General features: G+C 44.0%; 1 protein-coding gene and 1 long non-coding RNA gene across 8 annotated transcripts; one reads left to right on the forward strand and one right to left on the reverse strand.

Annotated features, from left to right (window-relative positions):
- Window positions 1-11,714: 11,714 nt before the first annotated feature.
- Window positions 11,715-20,610, reverse strand: LOC127929664 (septin-9-like). Its single transcript, XM_052517733.1, has 3 exons — window positions 20,386-20,610; window positions 15,490-15,541; window positions 11,715-14,438 (listed from the first exon to the last, which is right to left on the reverse strand). The coding sequence occupies exons 1-3, from the start codon at window positions 20,477-20,479 to the stop codon at window positions 14,297-14,299; spliced, it is 288 nt and encodes a 95-aa protein (XP_052373693.1). The 5' UTR covers window positions 20,480-20,610; the 3' UTR covers window positions 11,715-14,296.
- Window positions 20,611-20,630: 20 nt separating this feature from the next.
- On the forward strand, window positions 20,631-22,855 carry LOC127929665 (uncharacterized). Of its 7 annotated transcripts, XR_008135725.1 has the most exons (4): window positions 20,699-20,804; window positions 20,951-21,238; window positions 22,229-22,340; window positions 22,384-22,855. It is a non-coding gene; the product is annotated as an uncharacterized LOC127929665 (long non-coding RNA). The 7 variants fall into 7 exon arrangements; XR_008135726.1 differs by having other exon boundaries at window positions 20,631-20,736; window positions 22,229-22,855; XR_008135722.1 differs by having other exon boundaries at window positions 20,665-20,770; window positions 22,229-22,855.
- Window positions 22,856-24,066: the final 1,211 nt, after the last annotated feature.

Consider the following 24,066-nt stretch of genomic DNA (forward strand, 5'->3'; position numbering starts at 1 on the left):
TCACCCACCTGGAGAGTACGACCCCCGTCACACTCCTCCATCACCCACCTGGAGAGTACGACCCCCGTCACACTCCTCCATCACCCACCTGGAGAGTACGACCCCCGTCACACTCCTCCATCACCCACCTGGAGAGTACAACCCCCGTCACACTCCTCCATCACCCACCTGGAGAGTACGACCCCCCGTCACACTCCTCCATCACCCACCTGGAGGTAGAGTACAACCCCCGTCACACTCCTCCATCACCCACCTGAGAGTACGACCCCCCGTCACACTCCTCCATCACCCACCTGGAGAGTACAGCCCCCCGTCACACTCCTCCATCACCCACCTGGAGAGTACGACCCCCCGTCACCCTCCTCCATCACCCACCTGGAGAGTACGACCCCCCGTCACACTCCTCCATCACCCACCTGGAGAGTACGACCCCCGTCACACTCCTCCATCACCCACCTGGAGAGTACGACACCATGTCACACTTCCCCATCCCTCATTGACTTGAGGGTGGCACAAAGCAGGGGAGAACAGACAGCCCGCTTGCATTGAGGATTTCTAGTTAAAGGCCGACCACAGTATTGCAGGCATTGTTTCCAGTAAACAGGATCCCCCATTATACTGAATAGGGAATTGGCGATCTTCGTGGTCAACCATGATACCAATAATTGCTTCTCTTTCACCAGATGTATGTCCTTAAAAACACACACAGATGAAGTTATAAGGATTAATTAGTTGCTAATGGCAGCCTGCAATACCGCTGTCGGCATTTCAATTTGAGATACTCAGTGAGAGGGGGCAGCACTGAACTGGCCTGCAACGTCACTTCCTAGAGTAGCTCAATGTAGCAAGACTCCTTCATGTAGCAAGATGGCGACACAATGAAATGACACTTCCTGATCATCAAATGCGCATCTGAGCATTCTCATAGGAAACAATGGGGTGATGTCATTGATGGCTTTTTCACAGTTTATGGCACAAACCCTAGGTAAAACAAGTCAAATACATAATGTATACAATATACATGTATCTGCAAACTGTACTTTCACACACCCATATATGCATGATTAAACACACACATACACACACAGCATTGCTACACACACACACACACACACACACACACACACACACACACACACACACACACACACACACACACACACACACACACACACACACACACACACACACACACACACACACACACACACACACACACACACACACACACACACACACACGCCTTCTCCCTCCCCGTCGTCCCCCTAAAGGCGGAGTCTCTGATTGGTTTAATTACTCACAGTGATCAGCCTGATGAGAAACCATCACACCGGGAGAACGAAAAACACCTCTCTTTCTCTCTCTGTGCCTACAGTATCTTTCTTTCTAGATTTCTGCTTCTCTTTCTCACAACAGTCTCTCTCTCTAGCTCCAGTGCTTTGTGATAACTGGTGTGCCCGCACAATGTTAAAGCATCACTCTCTCTCAGCCTCCCTCCTCCGTGACCATACAGACTGGCTTTGTTCTATACCCCTGAAGGAGTACCCTTTGCCCCAAAAGTGACCCTGTACGACCTCCGTTATCTTCTCTTCTCTTAAACAGAAATCCCCAGCCGCTGATCGACAAACTTCTATCCTGCGCCAAATCTCTTCCTGTGAACACATCCATCCCTCTATCCTTGTTTCCGATCTAATTGACTTTACAGCCGTCTTTTAATTAACAGAGGACCTGATTTGCATACGTCTGGGTTAATTTGCATACAGCCAGGGGAGATTTGCATATGGCTGTAGTGCCCCTCTTCTTGCATGCCTAAATACTTGACACAGAGCCTGGAGCAGCGAGGAATCTGACGTCAGAGGCTAGAGGGAGAGAGGAGACGGCAGGGAAAGAGGGAGAAATATGGGGAGGAGGGGGAAGAAAGGATGGAGTTAAGGTGGCTGAAAAACAGCTAAACAATAGGGAGGAGAAGAAGCAGAAGGTCGAGGAGGAGCTGGAGACAAACACCTTGAGATGTGGGGGTACACACACAAACATGCACACACACACACAAACATGCACACACACACACACAAACATGCACACACAAACATACACAAACATGCACACACACACACACACACACAAACATGCACACACAAACATGCACACACACACACAAACATGCACACACACACAAACATGCACACACAAACATGCACACACACACACAAACATGCACACACACACACAAACATGCACACACACACACAAACACACACACACACACAAACATGCACACACACACACAAACACACACACACACACACACACAAACATGCACACACACACAAACATGCACACACACACACACACACACAAACATGCACACACACACAAACAAAGCGAGTGTACAACTGGCACATAATACCTGCACAGATTTCGCCATCAAACGCTAATTAACAGCGATAACAGGATAAAGAGATGCATGCTAAATATTCGTACTCATCCTACAAACAGTCACTCATTGGAGACACATAGGCTCTATGCAGATGAGCTGGGCGGGATCGGTAAATGAGACGCTGTAACGAGACGCAGTAACCTAACAAAACTTAGTAACGAGATGCAGTAACCTAACGAGATGCAGTAACCTAACAAAACTTAGTAACGAGATGCAGTAACCTAACGAGATGCAGTAACTAACAAAACTTAGTAACGAGATGCAGTAACCTAACGAGATGCAGTAACCTAACAAAACTTAGTAACGAGATGCAGTAACCTAACGAGATGCAGTAGACTAACAAAACTTAGTAACGAGATGCAGTAACCTAACAAAACTTAGTAACGAGATGCAGTAACCTAACAAAACTTAGTAACGAGATGCAGTAACCTAACGAGATGCAGTAGACTAACAAGATCCAGTAACGAGATGCAGTAATGAGACCCACAGTCTAACGAGATGAAGTAATGAGACCCACAGACTAATGAGATGCAGTAATGAGACCCACAGACTAACGAGATGCAGTAATGAGACCCACAGACTAACAAGATGCAGTAGACTAACAAGATCCAGTAACGAGATGCAGTAATGAGACCCACAGACTAACGAGATGCAGTAATGAGACCCACAGTCTAACGAGATGCAGTAATGAGACCCACAGTCTAACGAGATGCAGTAATGAGACCCACAGACTAAAGAGATGTAGTAATGAGACCCACAGACTAACGAGATGCAGTAATGAGACCCACAGACTAACGAGATGCAGTAATGAGACCCACAGACTAAAGAGATGTAGTAATGAGACCCACAGACTAACGAGATGCAGTAATGAGTCCCACAGACTAACGAGATGCAGTAATGAGTCCCACAGACCAATCAATCAATCAAATTTGATTTATATAGCCCTTCGTACATCAGCTGATATCTCAAAGTGCTGTACAGAAACCCAGCCTAAAACCCCAAACAGCAAGCAATGCAGGTGTAGAAGCACGGTGGCTAGGAAAAACTCCCTAGAAAGGCCAAAACCTAGGAAGAAACCTAGAGAGGAACCAGGCTATGTGGGGTGGCCAGTCCTCTTCTGGCTGTGCCGGGTGGAGATTATAACAGAACATGGCCAAGATGTTCAAATGTTCATAAATGACCAGCATGGTCAAATAATAGTAAGGCAGAACAGTTGAAACTGGAGCAGCAGCATGGCCAGGTGGACTGGGGACAGCAAGGAGTCATCATGTCAGGTAGTCCTGGGGCATGGTCCTAGGGCTCAGGTCAGTTGAAACTGGAGCAGCAGCATGGCCAGGTGGACTGGGGACAGCAAGGAGCCATCATGTCAGGTAGTCCTGGGGCATGGTCCGAGGGCTCAGGTCCTCCGAGAGAGAGAAAGAAAGAAGGAGAGAATTAGAGAACGCACACTTAGATTCACACAGGACACCGAATGGGACAGGAGAATTACTCCAGATATAACAAACTGACCCTAGCCCCCCGACACAAACTACTGCAGCATAAATACTGGAGGTTGAGACAGGAGGGGTCAGGAGACACTGTGGCCCCATCCGAGGACACCCCGGACAGGGCCAAACAGGAAGGATATAACCCCACCCACTTTGCCAAAGCACAGCCCCCACACCACTAGAGGGATATCTTCAACCACCAACTTACCATCCTGAGACAAGTCTGAGTATAGCCCACAAAGATCTCCGCCACGGCACAACCCAAGGGGGGGGGCAACCCAGACAGGATGACCACAACAGTGAATCAACCCACTCAGGTGACGCACCCCCTGCAGGGACGGCATGAGAGAGCCCCAGTAAGCCAGTGACTCAGCCCCTGTAATAGGGTTAGAATCCCAGTGGAAAGAGGGGAACTGGCCAGGCAGAGACAGCAAGGGTGGTTTGTTGCTTCAGAGCCTTTCCGTTCACCTTCCCACTCCTGGGCCAGACTACACTCAATCATATGACCCACTGAAGAGATGAGTCTTCAGTAAAGACTTAAAGGTTGAGACCGAGTTTGCGTCTGTGACATGGGTAGGCAGACCGTTACATAAAAATGGAGCTCTATAGGAGAAAGCCCTGCCTCCAGCTGTTTGCTTAGAAATTCTAGGGACAATTAGGAGGCCTGCGTCTTGTGACCGTAGCGTACGTGTAGATATGTACGGCAGGACCAAATCAGAGAGATAGGTAGGAGCAAGCCCATGTAATGCTTTGTAGGTTAGCAGTAAAACCTTGAAATCAGCCCTTGCTTTGACAGGAAGCCAGTGTAGAGAGGCTAGCACTGGAGTAATATGATCAATTTTTTGGTTCTAGTCAGGATTCTAGCAGCCGTATTTAGCACTAACTGAAGTTTATTTAGTGCTTTATCCGGGTAGCCGGAAAGTAGAGCATTGCAGTAGTCTAACCTAGAAGTGACAAAAGCATGGATTAATTTTTCTGCATCATTTTTGGACAGAAAGTTTCTGATTTTTGCAATATTACGTAGATGGAAAAAAGCTGTCCTCGAAATGGTCTTGATATGTTCTTCAAAAGAGAGATCAGGGTCCAGAGTAACGCCGAGGTCCTTCACAGTTTTATTTGAGACGACTGTACAACCATTAAGATTAATTGTCAGATTCAACAGAAGATCTCTTTGTTTCTTGGGACCTAGAACAAGCATCTCTGTTTTGTCCTTATGTCTGAAACACATGCTTCTAGCGAGGGCAATTTTGGGGCTTCACCATGTTTCATTGAAATGTACAGCTGTGTGTCATCCGCATAGCAGTGAAAGTTAACATTATGTTTTCAAATAACATCCCCAAGAGGTAAAATGTATAGTGAAAACAATAGTGGTCCTAAAACAGAACACCGAAATTTACAGTTGATTTGTCAGAGGACAAACCATTCACAGAGACAAACTGATATCTTTCCGACAGATAAGATCTAAACCAGGCCAGAACATGTCCGTGTAGACCAATTTGGGTTTCCAATCTCTCCAAAAGAATGTGGTGATCGATGGTATCAAAAGCAGCACTAAGGTCTAGGAGCACGAGGACAGATGCAGAGCCTCGGTCCGATGCCATTAAAATGTAATTTACCACCTTCACAAGTGCCGTCTCAGTGCTATGATGGGGTCTAAAACCAGACTGAAGCATTTCGTATACATTGTTTGTCTTCAGGAAGGCAGTGAGTTGCTGCGCAACAGCCTTTTCTAAAATTTTTGAGAGTAATGGAAGATTCGATATCATTTACATTTAAGTCATTTAGCAGACGCTCTTATCCAGAGCGACTTACAAATTGGTATATAGGCCGATAGTTTTTTATATTTTCTGGGTCAAGGTTTGGCTTTTTCAAGAGAGGCTTTATTACTGCCACTTTTAGTGAGTTTGGTACACATCCAGTGGATAGAGAGCCGTTTATTATGTTCAACATAGGAGGGCCAAGCACAGGAAGCAGCTCTTTCAGTAGTTTAGTTGGAATAGGGTCCAGTATGCAGCTTGAAGGTTTAGAGGCCATGATTATTTTCATCATTGTGTCAAGAGATATAGTACTAAAACACTTGAGCGTCTCTCTTGATCCTAGGTCCTGGCTGAGTTGTGCAGACTCAGGACAACTGAGGTTTGGAGGAATACGCAGGTTTAAAGAGGAGTCCGTAATTTGCTTTCTAATAATCATAATCTTTTCCTCAAAGAAGTTCATGAATTTATCACTGCTAAAGTGAAAGTCATCCTCTCTTGGGGAATGCTGCTTTTTAGTTAGCTTTGCGACAGTATCAAATAGGAATTTCGGATTGTTCTTATTTTCCTCAATTAAGTTAGAAAAATAGGATGATCGAGCAGCAGTAAGGGCTCTTCGGTACTGCACGGTACCGTCTTTCCAAGCTAGTCGGAAGACTTCCAGTTTGGTGTCTTCCGAGACACTAACGAGATGCAGTAGCGATTCCATTCCAGCCATTACATTGAGCCCGTCCTCATATAGCTCCTCCCACCAGCCTCCTCTTACATTTAGTGTATCTACATATCAACCACTGATGCTACAGCAAATGGGTTCTATATAGGGAAGTTCATCTTGATAGACACATTCTGATCAGTCACAGGAGCCAGTCTGACCAATGACATTGAGAAATGGCACCCTATTCCCTATGAAGTGCACTACTTTTGACAACCAGTGCCTACTAAGAGGTGCCAGTCCAACCAATGACATTGAGAAGTGACACCCTATTCCCTATGAAGTGCACTACTTTTGACAACCAGTGCCCACTAAGAGGTGCCAGTCCAACCAATGACATTGAGAAATGGCACCCTATTCCCTATGAAGTGCACTACTTTTGACAACCAGTGCCCACTAAGAGGTGCCAGTCCAACCAATGACATTGAGAAGTGACACCCTTTTCATTATGTGCACTACTTTTCTCTCCCACTGTAATTCAGTTAATTGCCTTTAAATGGTTTAACTTGGGTCAAACGTTTCAGGTACCCATCCACAAGCTTCCCACAATAAGTTGGGTGAATTTTGGCCGATTCCCCCTGACAGAGCTGGTGTAACTGAGTCAGGTCTGTAGGCCTCCTTGCTCATACACGTTTTTTCAGTTCTACCCACAAATTCTCTATAGGATTGAGATCAGGGCTTTGTGAAGGCCACTCCAATACTTTGACTTCGTTGTCCTTAAGCCATTTTGCCACAACTTTGGAAGTATTGTTGGGGTCATTGTCCATTCGGAAGAACCATTTGCGACCAAGCTTTAAGTTCCTGACTGATGTCGCTTCAATATATCCACATCATTTTCCTGCCTCATGATGCCATATATTTTGTGAAGTGCACCAGTCCCCCCTGCAGCAAAGCACCCCCACAACATGATAATATAATATGCTGCCACCTCCGTGCTTCACGGGTGGGATGATGTTCTTCGGCTTGTAAGCCTCCACTTTTTCCTCCAAACATAACGATGGTCATTATGGCAAAACAGTTCTATTTTTGTTTCATCAGACCAGAGGACATTTCTCCAAAAAGTATGATCTTTGTCCCCATGTACAGTTGCAAACTGTAGTCTAGCTTTTCTTATGCGGTTTTGGAGCAGTGGCTTCTTCCTTGCTGAGCGGCCTTTCAGGTTATGTCAATATTAGACTAGTTTTACTGTGGAGATAGATACTTTTGTACCTGTTTCCTCCAGCATCTTCACAAGGTGCTTTGCTGTTGTTCTGGGATTGATTCGCACTTTTCGCATCAAAGTACGTTCTTCTCTACGTGTCTCCTTCCTGAGCGGTATGACGGCTGCGTGGTCCCATGGTGTTTATACTTGCGTACTATTGTTTGTACAAATGAACGTGGTACCTTCAGACGTTTGGAATTTGTCACAAGGATGAACCAGACTTGTGGAGGTCTACAATTGTTTTTCTGAGGTCTTGGCTGATCCATGATGTCAAGCAAAGAGGCGCTGAGTTTGAAGGTAGGCCTTGAAATACATCCACAGGTACACCTCCAATTGACTCAAATGATGTAAATTAGCCTATCAGAAGCTTCTAAAGCCATGACATCATTTTCTGAAAAGTTCCAAGCTGTTTAAAGGCACAGTGAACTTAGTGTATGTAAACTTCTGACCCACTGGAATTGTGATACAGTGAATTATAAGTGAAATAATCTGCCTATAAACACTTGTTGGAAAAACGACTTGTGTCATGCACAAAGTAGATGTCCTAACCGACTTAGCAAAACTATAGTTTGTTAACAAGACATTTGTGGAGTGGTTGAAAAACGAGTTTTAATGACTTCAACCTAAGTTTATGTAAACTTCCAACTTCAACTGTACACAGCTGGCATGGTCTGGAACTAACATACAGCACTGACACATTGTCATACTGCTCTAACACCATTATGCTGACTGCACCTATTCGATACACACAGATATTACTGACACATTGTCATACTGCTCTAACACCATTATGCTGACTGCACCTATTCGATACACACAGATATTACTGACACATTGTCATACTGCTCTAACACCATTATGCTGACTGCACCTATTTGATACACACAGATATTCACACACCAACCCTACACACACTCTTTCCAGGCACGTGAACCACATTCTGACCAGTAACCATTTTGACCAGTATCCAAGACAGACAGTTGTGCCGTTTAGGTTGCAAAATAGTTGGGAAGAGATTTTCAATGTACTGATTCATGGCACGTGGTTTATGAATTGACACTGGATTCAAAACGTAAAGTTTTTAAAATGTTTAATTATTACACACACACAGCTTCATTAGTTAGCACACAGACACACAGCTTCACTAGATAGCACACAGACACACAGCTTCACAGAGACACACTTGCTTCATTAGTTAGCACACAGAAACACAGCTTTATTAGATAGCACACACACACACACACACACAGCTTCATTAGATAGGACAGAGACACACTACAGCTTCATTAGTTAGCACACAGACACACAGCTTCATTAGATAGGACAGAGACACACTTGCTTCATTAGTTAGCACACAGAAACACAGCTTTATTAGATAGCACACACACACAGCTTCATTAGATAGTACACACACACAGCTTCATTAGTTAGTACACACACACAGCTTCATTAGATAGTATGCACACACACAGCTTCATTAGATAGCACACACACACAGCTTCATTAGTTAGCACACACACACAGCTTCATTAGATAGTACACACACACAGCTTCATTAGATAGTTAGCACACACACACACAGCTTAATTAGTTAGCACACACACACACATTAGATACACACACACACACACACACACACACACACACACACACACACACACACACACACACACACACACACACACATTACACACACACACACAGCTTAATTAGTTAGCACACACACACAGCTTCATTAGATAGTATGCACACACAGCTTCATTAGATAGCACACACACACACACAGCTTAATTAGTTAGCACACAGACACACAACTTCATTAGATAGCACACACACACACAGGCACACTTGCTTCATTAGATAGCACACACACAGCCTCATTAGTTAGTACACACACACAGCTTAATTAGTTAGCACACACACACAGCTTCATTAGATAGCACACACACACACAGCTTAATTAGTTAGCACACACACAGCTTCATTAGATAGCACACACACACAGCTTAATTAGTTAGCACACAGACACACAGCTTCATTAGATAGCACACAGACACACACCTTCATTAGATAGTATGCACACACACACACACCTTCATTAGTTAGCCCACAGACACACATCTTCATTAGGTAGTACAGGCACACTTGCTTCATTAGATAGCACACACACAGCCTCATTAGTTAGTACACACACACAGCCTCATTAGTTAGTACACAGACACAGCTTCATTAGATAGCACACACACAGCTTAATTAGTTAGTAGACAGACACACAGCTTCATTAGATAGCACACACACAGCCTCATTAGTTAGTACACACACACAGCCTCATTAGTTAGTACACAGACACACAGCTTCATTAGATAGCACACACACAGCCTCATTAGTTAGTACACAGACACAGCTTCATTAGATAGCACACACACAGCTTAATTAGTTAGTATACAGACACACTGCTTTATTGGATAGCACAGACACACTTCATGAGAGTATACAGACACACTTGCTTCATTAATGAAGGTAATTTCTCATTAGACCTGGGCTGCACAACGCTGGATGTCTGCCAAGAAGACCAGTGAAGGATGAGAGAGACGAAGGGGGAAGGTTGGTGAAGGATTGCAGCTGCTCTACCCCTCTCCCTTTCACTTTATTTCTTGCTCTCTTTGCTCGTTTGCTGTTTAGGGAGAGTTTGACAGGGGTGTGTGAGTACAATACTGTATGTGGGGGTCTGGATCTTAAACTAGTGGGTCGGTTGGGGGTGGCCGGGCGAGGTTTGCGGGCAACGGGTACTGGCATGTTGCATCTGTCTGCTACTACCAAGGGGAGGCGCCATTTTGAATAAGAAGTCTCCCTCTCTCCATTTTGAAGACTGGGGGAAAGAGGGGGAATTGCACTCACTCTCTCGTGCACACACACAATCAAATATACATATAGTGATGGAACCATGTGTTTTTTGTAGTCTCAGAAGTAGGAGATATTTACCTTGTAAACCTGGAGGAAAATAGATGTTTAGACCTATGGGTTAACATGATTTACATCCTATATACGTTTAATTAACACCACTGTGAAACACAGCTCTGATGTAGCAGCACGGTTCACCAGCTCTCATTAGAAAGTGTGATAAATTGTGGGTGAGTTGCTGAGGGATTAGTACCTGTTACCTCTGTCCCTCTGCAGCCACTAACACTAACACACTAGCCACTCCTTTTCTGTCACTTCCATTAGCATCTCCTCTTAGCTTCACAGACCCGATGTCTGCAGCTCCTCTACAGATCGATCCGGGGGCTGGCTTGTCAGTAACGCTGGGCCGCTCAGTAACTGTGGGCCCTTCATTGGCTCCTTCATTTCATTGTGGGTAACATGCACTCTTACGACTTCTGGTAATTAGTGTAAATGCAATTCAGCCGTGCAACACGAGGCAGTGATATCACTTACTACTGGCTAATCAAAAACAGGCTAATGACTTGGCAATTAAAAGGCTCCTATGTGTGAATTAAATCTGCAGCTAGATGGTACTAGATCAGTAATGCAGTCAATAGTTCTATACAACTTTTCATATAAACAACTTACCAGTTTCATCAAGTTTGAAAATCAAACTTTTTCTCACATGTGTACCATGAGGAATAAGCGTGATCAGAAAATGGCTGACTGCCAGACACCTGACAGATTCTGCTATCATTCACTCTCATTAAAATGTCTATTGATGGTTGACATCTAGTGGAACCCCTAGACAGTGCAACATCATTAATATTTCAAGGGGATTTCATTGGGGACTCATTGGTGAATACATACAAACCTCAGATTTCTCACTTCCTTTTTTGATTTCTCCTCAGGATTTTGCTTGCCATAGGAGTTCTGTTATACTCACATCATTCAAACAGTTTTAGAAACTTCAGAGTGTTTTCTATCCAATACTACTAATAATATGCATATATTAGCAACTAAGACTGAGGAGCAGGCCGTTTACTTTGGGCACCTTATTCATCCAAGCTACTCAATACTGCCCCCCTGCCATAAGTTAAGAGCATAAAAATATATACAAATCTTATAAAGTATGCAAAAAATATAAAGGTCTAATTTAACGACGTAACAGTTGAAAAAGGAGGAGAAATTGACAAGGAAATGACTATATACAACTTTCATCTTTATTTCTTGAAAATAACACAATATCAAAAGGTAAATTCTGTTATTATTAATACCAGTACAAACATGTATCTGACAGTGAATATACAGGACAGAGCATGACGACGATGATGTTTGGAAGTTGAGGATTATAGTTTGAAACTGAAACACATAAAACCTTTAAACACCACATATTACTGTTACTGGTTGATATCCAAGAAACGGCAAGAGAGAAGAAGAGAAAAGAAAGTGGGAGAAAGAGAGAGAACTTAGAGTTTTTAAGGAGGACTTTAGTTTCAGGGTGCACAGTCTGATATAAAGAGACTTGATAACAATGAAATGTCTTCTGCTGTGGTGATTGGCACCAGCCAGCACATCAGTAATAGGACAAGGAGTTTTCCAGACTATTTGGCCTGACCAGGAAAAACTCAGGTCCCTGGTTATAGGCTGTGGAGGTTTATCCTGGTCAGGTCACATGGTCTGGAAAAACTCAGGGCCTTAATTGTCACGGTTGTCCTTCCAGTTTAAAAGCATGTGCTAGCGGACAGTCTCCAATAAATAAAAGGCAATAGTGTTGTCCAAGGCACAGAGACATGGCACATAGCTAGGACCAGGAGTTTTTCCTAAACACTTGACATGGGCAGTAGAAACTGATTTAGTGTTCTCTGCTCAGGACAACGACCATGTGTGGATGAGTGGGTGGGTGGTACACTTCTTATCTTTCTAATGTGCATAAATACTATTTATTTTAAATCACTCTTTAAACATCTGTAATATAAAAAAACACCCCAAAATGACATCTATTATTTGGAATTGAAAAGGCACTGAGGGCATTTTGAAATCTATTTTCTGACAGTAATACCTGTACGACGACGCAGCCATGTAAAAATAACAATTACCACAATAGTACAAGGGATATGTATCGCTGTACTGTCACCAGCTCAAGGCTTAAAGCACTGGCTCATCAATGACAACAGGAGAGTGTTCCCCTCACTCTGCATCATACACGTGTAGGACCAGGGGTTTCCTGACCATGTGACTTTACCAGGAAAAACTCACGGTCCTAGTTACAGTCTATAATGACGATTCAGAGAAGACCCTAGTTACAGCCTATAACAACGACTCAAAGACCCTAGTTACAGCCTATAACAACGACTCAAAGACCCTAGTTACAGCCTATAACAACGACTCAAAGACCCTAGTTAGTCTATAACAACGACTCAAAGACCCTAGTTAGTCTATAACAACGACTCAAAGACCCTAGTTAGTCTATAACAACGACTCAAAGACCCTAGTTACAGCCTATAACAACGACTCAGAGAAGACTGTAGTTACAGTCTATAAACGACTCAGAGAAGACCCTAGTTACGGTCTATAACGACAACTCGGAGAAGACCCTAGTTACGGTCTATAACGACAACTCAGAGAAGACCCTAGTTACGGTCCATAACTATGACTGAGAACGTCCTAGTTACAGGCTGTTGCAAGGGCCCAAGGTTTTTTCTGGTCAGTTCAAGTTATGGGGAAAAACTCCTGGTCCTACAGATGTGTCGACGATGTCCACTAGACTCAAAACCTCCAGTCCACCCCGACATTAAGTAACCCTGACATTATGCAATCCTGACCAATCCAACAGCATTATCAACTTCCATCACAATGAAACACTCCCCATTCACCATCTTCAACTGACCCCTCTCGGACATCATCAAACAGAACTCTGACAAATGAATCAACTGCCATAGAATTAATAGATTTTATTTATACTTCTAAATACTTATCTGAATATCTGTCCTGTGCCTCTGCTGCTGTCGTGATGGATCCAGTACCACAGTTCTGGGGCCGAGTGTATAAAGCGCCTCAGAGTAGGAGTGCTGATCTAGGTTCAGGTCTCTCTGTCCATGTAATCTAATATCTAAAAGGCAAAACTGATCCCAAATCAGCACTCCTACTGGGAATTAGAGTCCCTCAAGGCTAAACTACTCCCTCTCAAAGGGAACAGAGATAAACGTTGTAGAACCTTCAGATAGCAGGTCAAATGAACAATGAATGAAGGATGCATTACAGGGGCTATATTAAAACGGATGAGAAATCAATATTTTACCCAAACAAAAGTTTGAGGGCACTTCTGTCACTGCTTGTATGTAATGGGACTGAAAACACAGCGTTATTTTGTTAACCGAACCGACAGATGAGGAACCTAAAGAACGACAGAATAACTGAAAACACACAGATTAAGGTTGCAGTACATTAATAGTGTTTACTTAGCCTGGTTAAACCTGAATGAATGCAAGTGATAGCTAGCATTTACCCCCCCCCCCACCCTCATGTAGACGTTAGTCAGAGAGACCGGGTTCGAGGGGCAATGCATTGGCATCAACAGTCCATTCTATGCATCTGTATTTGGCCATTTGGGGGCGATAAGACTACACTCCTCAGTCCCCCCAGTGTGGGTCTTCTCCCTTCTGTAGAAGGGTTTGGCATTGAGAGTGAGTGGAGGGGTGAGGGATGGAAGGATAACGGGATGGAAGGATCGAAGCTGCTTCGGAGGGAAGTGAGGCCTCATGGGACACGGTGGGCAGGGCTCTACATCTCATGGGAGGTCATGTGGTGTTGGGGGAGGCCGTTGGCATGGGCGACGGCGGTGTTGTTTTCGTTGAGGCGGCGGACGCGGTACACCTCATAGTGGATGCTGCTGGTGATGTCCTTGATGTTCTCCATGTGGGTCCTGACAGGGGAGAGATGGGGCTAGTTAGACATCAGCTGAGGTCAACAGAGAGATAGTTAGACATCAGCTGAGGTCAACAGAGAGATAGTTAGACATCAGCTGAGGTCAACAGAGAGATAGTTAGACATCAGCTGAGGTCAACAGAGAGATAGTTAGACATCAGCTGAGGTCAACAGAGAGATAGTTAGACATCAGCTGAGGTCAACAGAGAGATAGTTAGACATCAGCTGAGGTCAACAGAGAGATAGTTAGACATCAGCTGAGGTCAACAGAGAGATAGTTAGACATCAGCTGAGGTCAACAGAGAGATAGTTAGACATCAGCTGAGGTCAACAGAGAGATAGTTAGACATCAGCTGAGGTCAACAGAGAGATAGTTAGACATCAGCTGAGGTCAACAGAGAGATAGTTAGACATCAGCTGAGGTCAACAGAGAGATAGTTAGACATCAGCTGAGGTCAACAGAGAGATAGTTAGACATCAGCTGAGGTCAACAGAGAGATAGTTAGACATCAGCTGAGGTCAACAGAGAGATAGTTAGACATCAGCTGAGGTCAACAGAGAGATAGTTAGACATCAGCTGAGGTCAACAGAGAGATAGTTAGACATCAGCTGAGGTCAACAGAGAGATAGTTAGACATCAGCTGAGGTCAACAGAGAGATAGTTAGACATCAGCTGAGGTCAACAGAGAGATAGTTAGACATCAGCTGAGGTCAACAGAGAGATAGTTAGACATCAGCTGAGGTCAACAGAGAGATAGTTAGACATCAGCTGAGGTCAACAGAGAGATAGTTAGACATCAGCTGAGGTCAACAGAGAGATAGTTAGACATCAGCTGAGGTCAACAGAGAGATAGTTAGACATCAGCTGAGGTCAACAGAGAGATAGTTAGACATCAGCTGAGGTCAATATAAGGGGTTGTAATGATAAATGACACACAGACTGATTTACAGACAAACATATACACACAGACTGACAAAGACACATTGTTCAGAAACACATTATCATACTCACACACACATTCACATACAACACACACGTAGATATTTACCTAATCAGTAGATCCCGCAAATAGGCAAACTCACAATGAGCAATGTTCTCAACTGCAGAAAGGAGAGAGAAGACACATGGTAAGCACCTCACGAGGTCAAATCAGACACCAACACACACTGATGCAGTTCTCCACTACCCCACTACATAGAACTAGTGAGAACAGTGGAGAGAAAGAGAGAACTAGTGAGAACAGTGGAGAGAGAGAGAGAGAGAGACATCAGCTGAGGAAAACAGTGGAGAGAGAGAGAGAGAACATGAAAACAGTGAGAGAAGAGAGAGAGAACTTAGAAAACAGTGAGGAGAGAGAGAGAGAACTTAGAAAACAGTGAGGTCAAGAGAGAGAGAGTTGAAAACAGTGGAGAGAGAGAGAACTCGTGAAAACAGTGGAGAGAGAGAGAACTCGTGAAAACAGTGGAGAGAGAGAGAACTCGTGAAAACAGTGGACCTAAGAGAGAACTCGTGAAAACAGTGGAGAGAAGAGAAAACAGTGGAAAACAGTGGAGAGAAAGAGAACTCGTGAAAACAGTGGAGAGAGAGAGAACGTGAAAACAGTGGAGAGAGAGAGAACTCGTGAAAACAGTGGAGAGAGAGAGAACTCGTGAAAACAGTGGAGAGAGAGAGAACTCGTGAAAACAGTGGAGAGAGAGAGAACTCTGAAAACAGTGGAGAGAGAGAGAGAACTTGTGAAAACAGTGGAGAGAGAGAGAGAACTCGTGAAAACAGTGGAGGAGAGAGAGAACTCGTGAAAACAGTGGAGAGAGAGAGAACTCGTGAAAACAGTGAGAGAGAGAGAGAACTCGTGAAAACAGTGGAGAGAGAGAGAACTCGTGAAAACAGTGGAGAGAGAGAGAGAACTCGTGAAAACAGTGAGAGAGAGAGAGAACTAGTGAAAACAGTGGAGAGAAAGAGAGAGAGAACTCGTGAAAACAGTGGAGAGAGAGAGAGAGAGAGAGAGAACTCGTGAAAACAGTGGAGAGAGAGAGAGAGAGAGAACTCGTGAAAACAGTGAGAGAGAGAGAACTCGTGAAAACAGTGAGAGAGAGAGAGAACTCGTGAAAACAGTGGGAGAGAGAGAGAACTCGTGAAAACAGTGAGAGAGAGAGAGAACTCGTGAAAACAGTGGAGAGAGAGAGAACTCGTGAAAACAGTGGAGAGAGAGAGAACTCGTGAAAACAGTGGAGAGAGAGAGAGAACTCGTGAAAACAGTGGAGAGAGAGAGAACTCGTGAAAACAGTGGAGAGAGAGAGAACTCGTGAAAACAGTGGAGAGAGAGAGAACTCGTGAAAACAGTGGAGAGAGAGAGAACTCGTGAAAACAGTGGAGAGAGAGAGAGAACTCGTGAAAACAGTGGAGAGAGAGAGAGAACTCGTGAAAACAGTGGAGAGAGAGAGAACTCGTGAAAACAGTGGAGAGAGAGAGAGAACTCATGAAAACAGTGGAGAGAGAGAGAGAACTCATGAAAACAGTGGGAGAGAGAGAACTCATGAAAACAGTGGAGAAAGAGAGAACTCGTGAAAACAGTGGAGAGAGAGAGAACTCGTGGCCCGTTCCTGAACTACAGGCCCGTTCCTGTAGGTTCATGCTCTACAACATCCGCAGAGTACGACCCTGCCTCACACAGGAAGCGGCGCAGGTCCTAATCCAGGCACTTGTCATCTCCCGTCTGGATTACTGCAACTCGCTGTTGGCTGGGCTCCCTGCCTGTGCCATTAAACCCCTACAACTCATCCAGAACGCCGCAGCCCGTCTGGTGTTCAACCTTCCCAAGTTCTCTCACGTCACCCCGCTCCTCCGCTCTCTCCACTGGCTTCCAGTTGAAGCTCGCATCCGCTACAAGACCATGGTGCTTGCCTACGGAGCTGTGAGGGGAACGGCACCTCAGTAACTCCAGGCTCTGATCAGGCCCTACACCCAAACAAGGGCACTGCGTTCATCCACCTCTGGCCTGCTCGCCTCCCTACCACTGAGGAAGTACAGTTCCCGCTCAGCCCAGTCAAAACTGTTCGCTGCTCTGGCCCCCCAATGGTGGAACAAACTCCCTCACGACGCCAGGACAGCGGAGTCAATCACCACCTTCCGGAGACACCTGAAACCCCACCTCTTTAAGGAATACCTAGGATAGGATAAGTAATCCTTCTCACCCCCCTTTTAAGATTTAGATGCACTATTGTAAAGTGACTGTTCCACTGGATGTCATAAGGTGAATGCACCAATTTGTAAGTCGCTCTGGATAAGAGCGTCTGCTAAATGACTTAAATGTAAATGTAAAACAGTGAAGAGAGAGAACTTGTGAAAACAGTGAAGAGAGAGAGAACTCGTGAAAACAGTGAAGAGAGAGAGAACTCGTGAAAACAGTGAAGAGAGAGAGAACTCGTGAAAACAGTGGAGAGAGAGAGAACTCGTGAAAACAGTGGAGAGAGAGAGAACTCGTGAAAACAGTGGAGAGAGAGAGAACTCGTGAAAACAGTGAAGAGAGAGAGAACTCGTGAAAACAGTGAAGAGAGAGAGAACTCGTGAAAACAGCGAAGAGAGAGAGAACTCGTGAAAACAGTGGAGAGAGAGAGAACTCGTGAAAACAGTGAAGAGAGAGAGAACTCGTGAAAACAGTGAAGAGAGAGAACTCGTGAAAACAGTGAAAGAGAGAGAACTCGTGAAAACAGTGAAGAGAGAGAGAACTCAGAAAACAGTGGAGAGAGAGAGAACTCGTGAAAACAGTGAAGAGAGAGAAGTGAAAACAGTGAAGAGAGAGAACTTGTGAAAACAGTGAAGAGAGAGAGAAAACAGTGAAGAGAGAGAGAACTCGTGAAAACAGTGAAGAGAGAGAGAACTCGTGAAAACAGTGAAGAGAGAGAGAACTCGTGAAAACAGTGAAGAGAGAGAGAACTCGTGAAAACAGTGAAGAGAGAGAACTCGTGAAAACAGTGAAGAGAGAGAACTCGTGAAAACAGTGAAGAGAGAGAGAACTCGTGAAAACAGTGAAGAGAGAGAGAACTCGTGAAAACAGTGAAGAGAGAGAGAACTCGTGAAAACAGCGAAGAGAGAGAGAACTCGTGAAAACAGTGGAAGAGAGAGAACTCGTGAAAACAGTGGAAGAGAGAGAACTCGTGAAAACAGTGGAAGAGAGAGAGAGAACTCGTGAAAACAGTGGAAGAGAGAGAACTCGTGAAAACAGTGGAAGAGAGAGAGAGAGAGAGAGAGAGAGAGAGAGAGAGAGAGAGAGAGAGAGAGAGAGAGAGAGAGAGAGAGAGAGAGAGAGAGAGAGAGAGACTAGTTCATGCTGATGGCTGAACAAATCCTGTCTGTCTGACAAGACCACGGCCACTGGATGACGCGTGTCTGAATTCTAGATAATATTCACAGGTCTATAGGCCAACATCAGAACCTGCCACTGCAGACACTCTCTGCTTCCTTTGCAGGAAATGAAGGTTTCCTTTAGGGAGGTTTTAATAGAAGTGGAGAAGTAGTCACCTGTCTCAGTCTGATGGTGATGTAATTAAATACATGGTTGAAATGAGATCATTTGAAGTGTGTGATGACATTTTGAAATGGTTTGCATATAGTACTGGTAGTGATGCTGGAAATCACATCTACTACTGAGAGAGACAAGTGAACATCTATGGTTCTAGAAGTATCCGTCCAATAAAAGCCCCCAGACAACACCCCCACTGAGTGGTGTATCTAGTTGTTGACCCCTGGTTCAGACCGATGCTAACCAGGTAACCAGGGGTGTGTGAGTGGAGCACAGTGGAACCCCTCAGACAACACGCCACCAATCCAATGAGTGGCACTTTCAGTGGGGACAGATAGATCTGACCTGTAGCCTCTCCTCCACCCCTCTGTCACTATGAGACCAGAGGCCTGTACACACTGCAGCCTCTGTAGAGAGGTGTTACATGCTCTGCCTCCCTATTCCACACAGACACATTGTAGAGCGGTAGTCTCAGCCAGCTGTATGACAGTCTGTGTCTCTCTGTCTGTCTGGGTTGGGGACGAGTGAAATCATTTGAGGACTAGTCCTCCCCCTCTACTCCTCCCCAAAGCTTCCTTTGTAAATCGGGAGGTGCGGGAACAAAAAGTGAGGGGGGTGAATCTTTTTTAACACCGCACAAATGATAGAAATGACAGGCTGTACTTTGACAGTGACTAACTGAGAATCTGATAGCAATAAGAAGCAATAGCTCAGGCCTAGGTCTGTGGAGACACATTGTCCAATATGAGGAGGAAATTGTAGTCCTAAAAATTCTTTACAGTTTCAGTGACTCACCCAATGTTGCACAGATCAATCACTGGTGATGGCCGATGCACTGGTGCCAAAAGCCACGCCTCTCTCTCTTGTTTTACTTGGACAGATTAGAGACTCCTCTTTTTAGCAGGAGCCATTTGCATTCCAACCTGTGTTTTTGCAGAAGGCTTGTTTTGTCTGCATGCTGTTTATTCACTTAGATTGGCAGCGTCTTCCCAACTGTACGTTATGCTTTGTTATTGGTCTACGCACAATCCACAGCTAGGCTATTTTTAAAAATAAGCTTTTCATCCTCTGTGGCTAAAGTACAGGCCTTCTAATGGTGTAGTAGGCAGCATAATTAATGAAGAGGGAACTCAAATGAACTTTGATCGGTTTTATTCACATTTTTACATTGCAAAAAAAGTACAGTCCAAAACGGAGAGGTGCCACACTGCCCCTCCCCCCTCAACTCCTTCCGCTCATCTCCTCTGTCTTGTTTAGTCTTAACTGGCCGGTGTACATTAATCAAGAAAGGAAAACTAAAAGAGCTCTTCATAACGTTAGCCTTCATACTGTTAAGGAGAGAGACTACTGCTCAAAGATAAAAAGACAGAGTGCTAAAGCAAAAATGAGAAGCTGGAGAAAGAAGAGAAGCAGGAGGCCATCTACCTTCTATGGTTCCCCACTTTGTCTTCCTTCCCAGAAGCCTCCTGCCGTTGACCTGGTACTCCTGGTCGCTGCCCACCACAGCAAACGGGATCATCTCCTACAGGACAGAAAGAACAGAGACAGACAGGAGGAACAAAGAGACATACCATGAAGAGTCAAATAAACAGACATTTGATATATATTGCAGCAGAGGGACCTAAGTGTAATTTAACCAGGTTATCAACATGGACCTAAGTGTAATTTAACCAGGTTATCAACATGGACCTAAGTGTAATTTAACCAGGTTATCAACATGGACCTAAGTGTAATTTAACCAGGTTATCAACATGGACCTAAGTGTAATTTAACCAGGTTATCAACATGGACCTAAGTGTAATTTAACCAGGTTATCAACATGGACCTAAGTGTAATTTAACCAGGTTATCAACAGGGACCTAAGTGTAATTTAACCAGGTTATCAACATGGATCAACAGGGACCTAAGTGTAATTTAACCAGGTTATCAACATGGACCTAAGTGTAATTTAACCAGGTTATCAACATGGACCTAAGTGTAATTAAACCAGGTTATCAACATGGACCTAAGTGTAATTAAACCAGGTTATCAACATGGACCTAAGTGTAATTTAACCAGGTTATCAACATGGATCAACAGGGACCTAAGTGTAATTTAACCAGGTTATCAACATGGATCAACAGGGACCTAAGTGTAATTTAACCAGGTTATCAACATGGATCAACAGGGACCTAAGTGTAATTTAACCAGGTTATCAACATGGATCAACAGGGACCTAAGTGTAATTTAACCAGGTTATCAACATGGATCAACAGGGACCTAAGTGTAATTTAACCAGGTTATCAACATGGATCAACAGGGACCTAAGTGTAATTTAACCAGGTATAACCTTTAACCAGGTTATCAACATGGATGGACCTAAGTGTAATTTAACCAGGTTATCAACATGGATCAACAGGGACCTAAGTGTAAGGTTTAACCAGGTTATCAACATGGATCAACAGGGACCTAAGTGTAATTTAAAGTGTAAGTGTTTAACCAGGTTATCAACATGGATCAACAGGGACCTAAGTGTAATTTAACCAGGTTATCAACATGGATCAACATGGACCTAAGTGTAATTTAACCAGGTAATTTATCAACATGGATCAACATGGACTAAGTGTAATTTAAACCAGTTATCAACATGGTAAGTGTTAACCAGGTTATCAACATGGATCAAAGTGTAATTTAACCAGGTTATCAACATGGATCAACAGGGACCTAAGTGTAATTTAACCAGGTTATCAACATGGATCAACAGGGACCTAAGTGTAATTTAACCAGGTTATCAACATGGATCAACAGGGACCTAAGTGTAATTTAACCAGGTTTTAACCAGGGGTTATTTAACCAACATGGATCAACAGGGACCTAAGTGTAATTTAACCAGGTTATCAACATGGATCAACATGGACCAACATGGTTATCAACATGGACCTAAGTGTAATTTAACCAGGTTATCAACATGGATCAACAGGGACCTAAGTGTAATTTAACCAGGTTATCAACATGGATCAACAGGGACCTAAGTGTAATTTAACCAGGTTATCAACATGGATCAACAGGGACCTAAGTGTAATTTAACCAGGTTATCAACATGGATCAACATGGACCTAAGTGTAATTTAACCAGGTTATCAACATGGATCAACAGGGACCTAAGTGTAATTAAACCAGGTTATCAACATGGACCTAAGTGTAATTTAACCAGGTTATCAACATGGATCAACAGGGACCTAAGTGGTTAGCAACATGGATCAACAGGGACCTAAGTGTAATTTAACTAGGTTATCAACATGGACCTAAGTGTAATTTAACCAGGTTATCAACATGGACCTAAGTGTAATTAAACCAGGTTAGCAACATGGATCAACAGGGACCTAAATGTAATTTAACCAGGTTATCAACATGGATCAACAGGGACCTAAGTGTATTTAACCAGGTTATCAACATGGATCAACAGGGACCTAAGTGTAATTTAACCAGGTTATCAACATGGATCAACAGGGACCTAAGTGTAATTTAACCAGGTTATCAACATGGATCAACAGGGACCTAAGTGTAATTTAACCAGGTTATCAACATGGATCAACAGGGACCTAAGTGTAATTTAACCAGGTTATCAACATGGATCAACATGGACCTAAGTGTAATTTAACCAGGTTATCAACATGGACCTAAGTGTAATTTAACCAGGTTATCAACATGGATCAACAGGGACCTAAGTGTAATTTAACCAGGTTATCAACATGGACCTAAGTGTAATTTAACCAGGTTATCAACATGGACCTAAGTGTAATTTAACCAGGTTATCAACATGGACCTAAGTGTAATTTAACCAGGTTATCAACATGGATCAACAGGGACCTAAGTGTAATTTAACCAGGTTATCAACATGGATCAACATGGACCTAAGTGTAATTTAACCAGGTTATCAACATGGATCAACAGGGACCTAAGTGTAATTTAACCAGGATATCAACATGGATCAACAGGGACCTAAGTGTAATTTAACCAGGTTATCAACATGGATCAACAGGGACCTAAGTGTAATTTAACCAGGTTATCAACATGGATCAACAGGGACCTAAGTGTAATTTAACCAGGTTATCAACATGGATCAACAGGGACGTAGCACAGGTGAGTGCAGCTATAAGCGGTAATGTGAGGGCTTATGGGTAGGGGCAAGTGGGTAAAGCTGTGGACAGATGTGTCAACTCAAATCACCCTGATCTTGTCATTAATCATCCGGTCCTCTGCGTCCTCGTCAAACTCCTTCTGGGGGTACACGTCGATCCCATTGGCCCGTAGCTCTTCCCTGATCTGGGGACACAACAACAGTTCTGGGTGAGAGGTGAGTGTGAGACTGGCCTGGTAACACAGCCTCCCCACACAGATGGCTTCCTTCTGGAGCTGAAGGAGCAGGGTTAGGGGAGTGACCTCCATGAAGAGGGGAGAGGTTAGGGTAGCTCTGTGACCTGGGTGGATACTGTGTTTCTCATCCTCCACCGTGGAAAAGCCCCAGTCCATGGGATGCTGCTTGCTGGTCCCTGAGCTGGTAAACTGACTCTCATTTAGTCAGTTCTACAGTGATAGTTTTGTCGTCAGAGGCCTTACAATAAAACACCCAGCCTGCTGGTCCCTGCTGTAAAAAAAAGGTTGAGAAACACGACAAATGCTTTATACACCCTTGCAGAGACTTGAATACATGAATGAAAAAGGTTAAGGGAACACACAAGCAAAAGCCTAACAACCGCAATTAGCCAGACATGACAAATCCTTTGGATACATAACAGTATTTTGTGAGAAATCGAGACCATCTGCACACTGTGTTACCCACAGATTTAGGTGGTGTTAACGTAAATCCCTTCACTAATCTCCCCCCAAATGTTCTGTTGAAACCAACGGCCCATCACTGTCCCTGTACACGTTTACAAACAGACAAGCACACACACACACACACAAACACACCACCCCCTCACACACGTTAAACTTTTTCTATCCGTTCGTACAGAGCTTCCCTAATGAGAGGGACACTGGTGGGGATCTGTGAACATGGCTGCTATAATTGACTTGAAATGAATGCCTGCCTTTTTACTACAACAACCTTCCATTCCCCTACTTC

Source organism: Oncorhynchus keta, unplaced genomic scaffold (genome assembly GCF_023373465.1).
Source record: "Oncorhynchus keta strain PuntledgeMale-10-30-2019 unplaced genomic scaffold, Oket_V2 Un_scaffold_9739_pilon_pilon, whole genome shotgun sequence".
NCBI lineage: Eukaryota > Metazoa > Chordata > Actinopteri > Salmoniformes > Salmonidae > Oncorhynchus > Oncorhynchus keta.

Excerpts from the sequence above, each read along its gene's own strand:
- LOC127929664 (XM_052517733.1), bottom strand. The coding sequence starts at position 20,479 with ATGATCCCGTTTGCTGTGGTGGGCAGCGACCAGGAGTACCAGGTCAAC. Across the intron at positions 15,542-20,385 it reads AAAGTGGGGAACCATAGAAG|TTGAGAACATTGCTCATTGT; the intron begins GTAGATGGCCTC and ends TCCTTTCTGCAG. Across the intron at positions 14,439-15,489 it reads TTGCGGGATCTACTGATTAG|GACCCACATGGAGAACATCA; the intron begins GTAAATATCTAC and ends CTCCCCTGTCAG.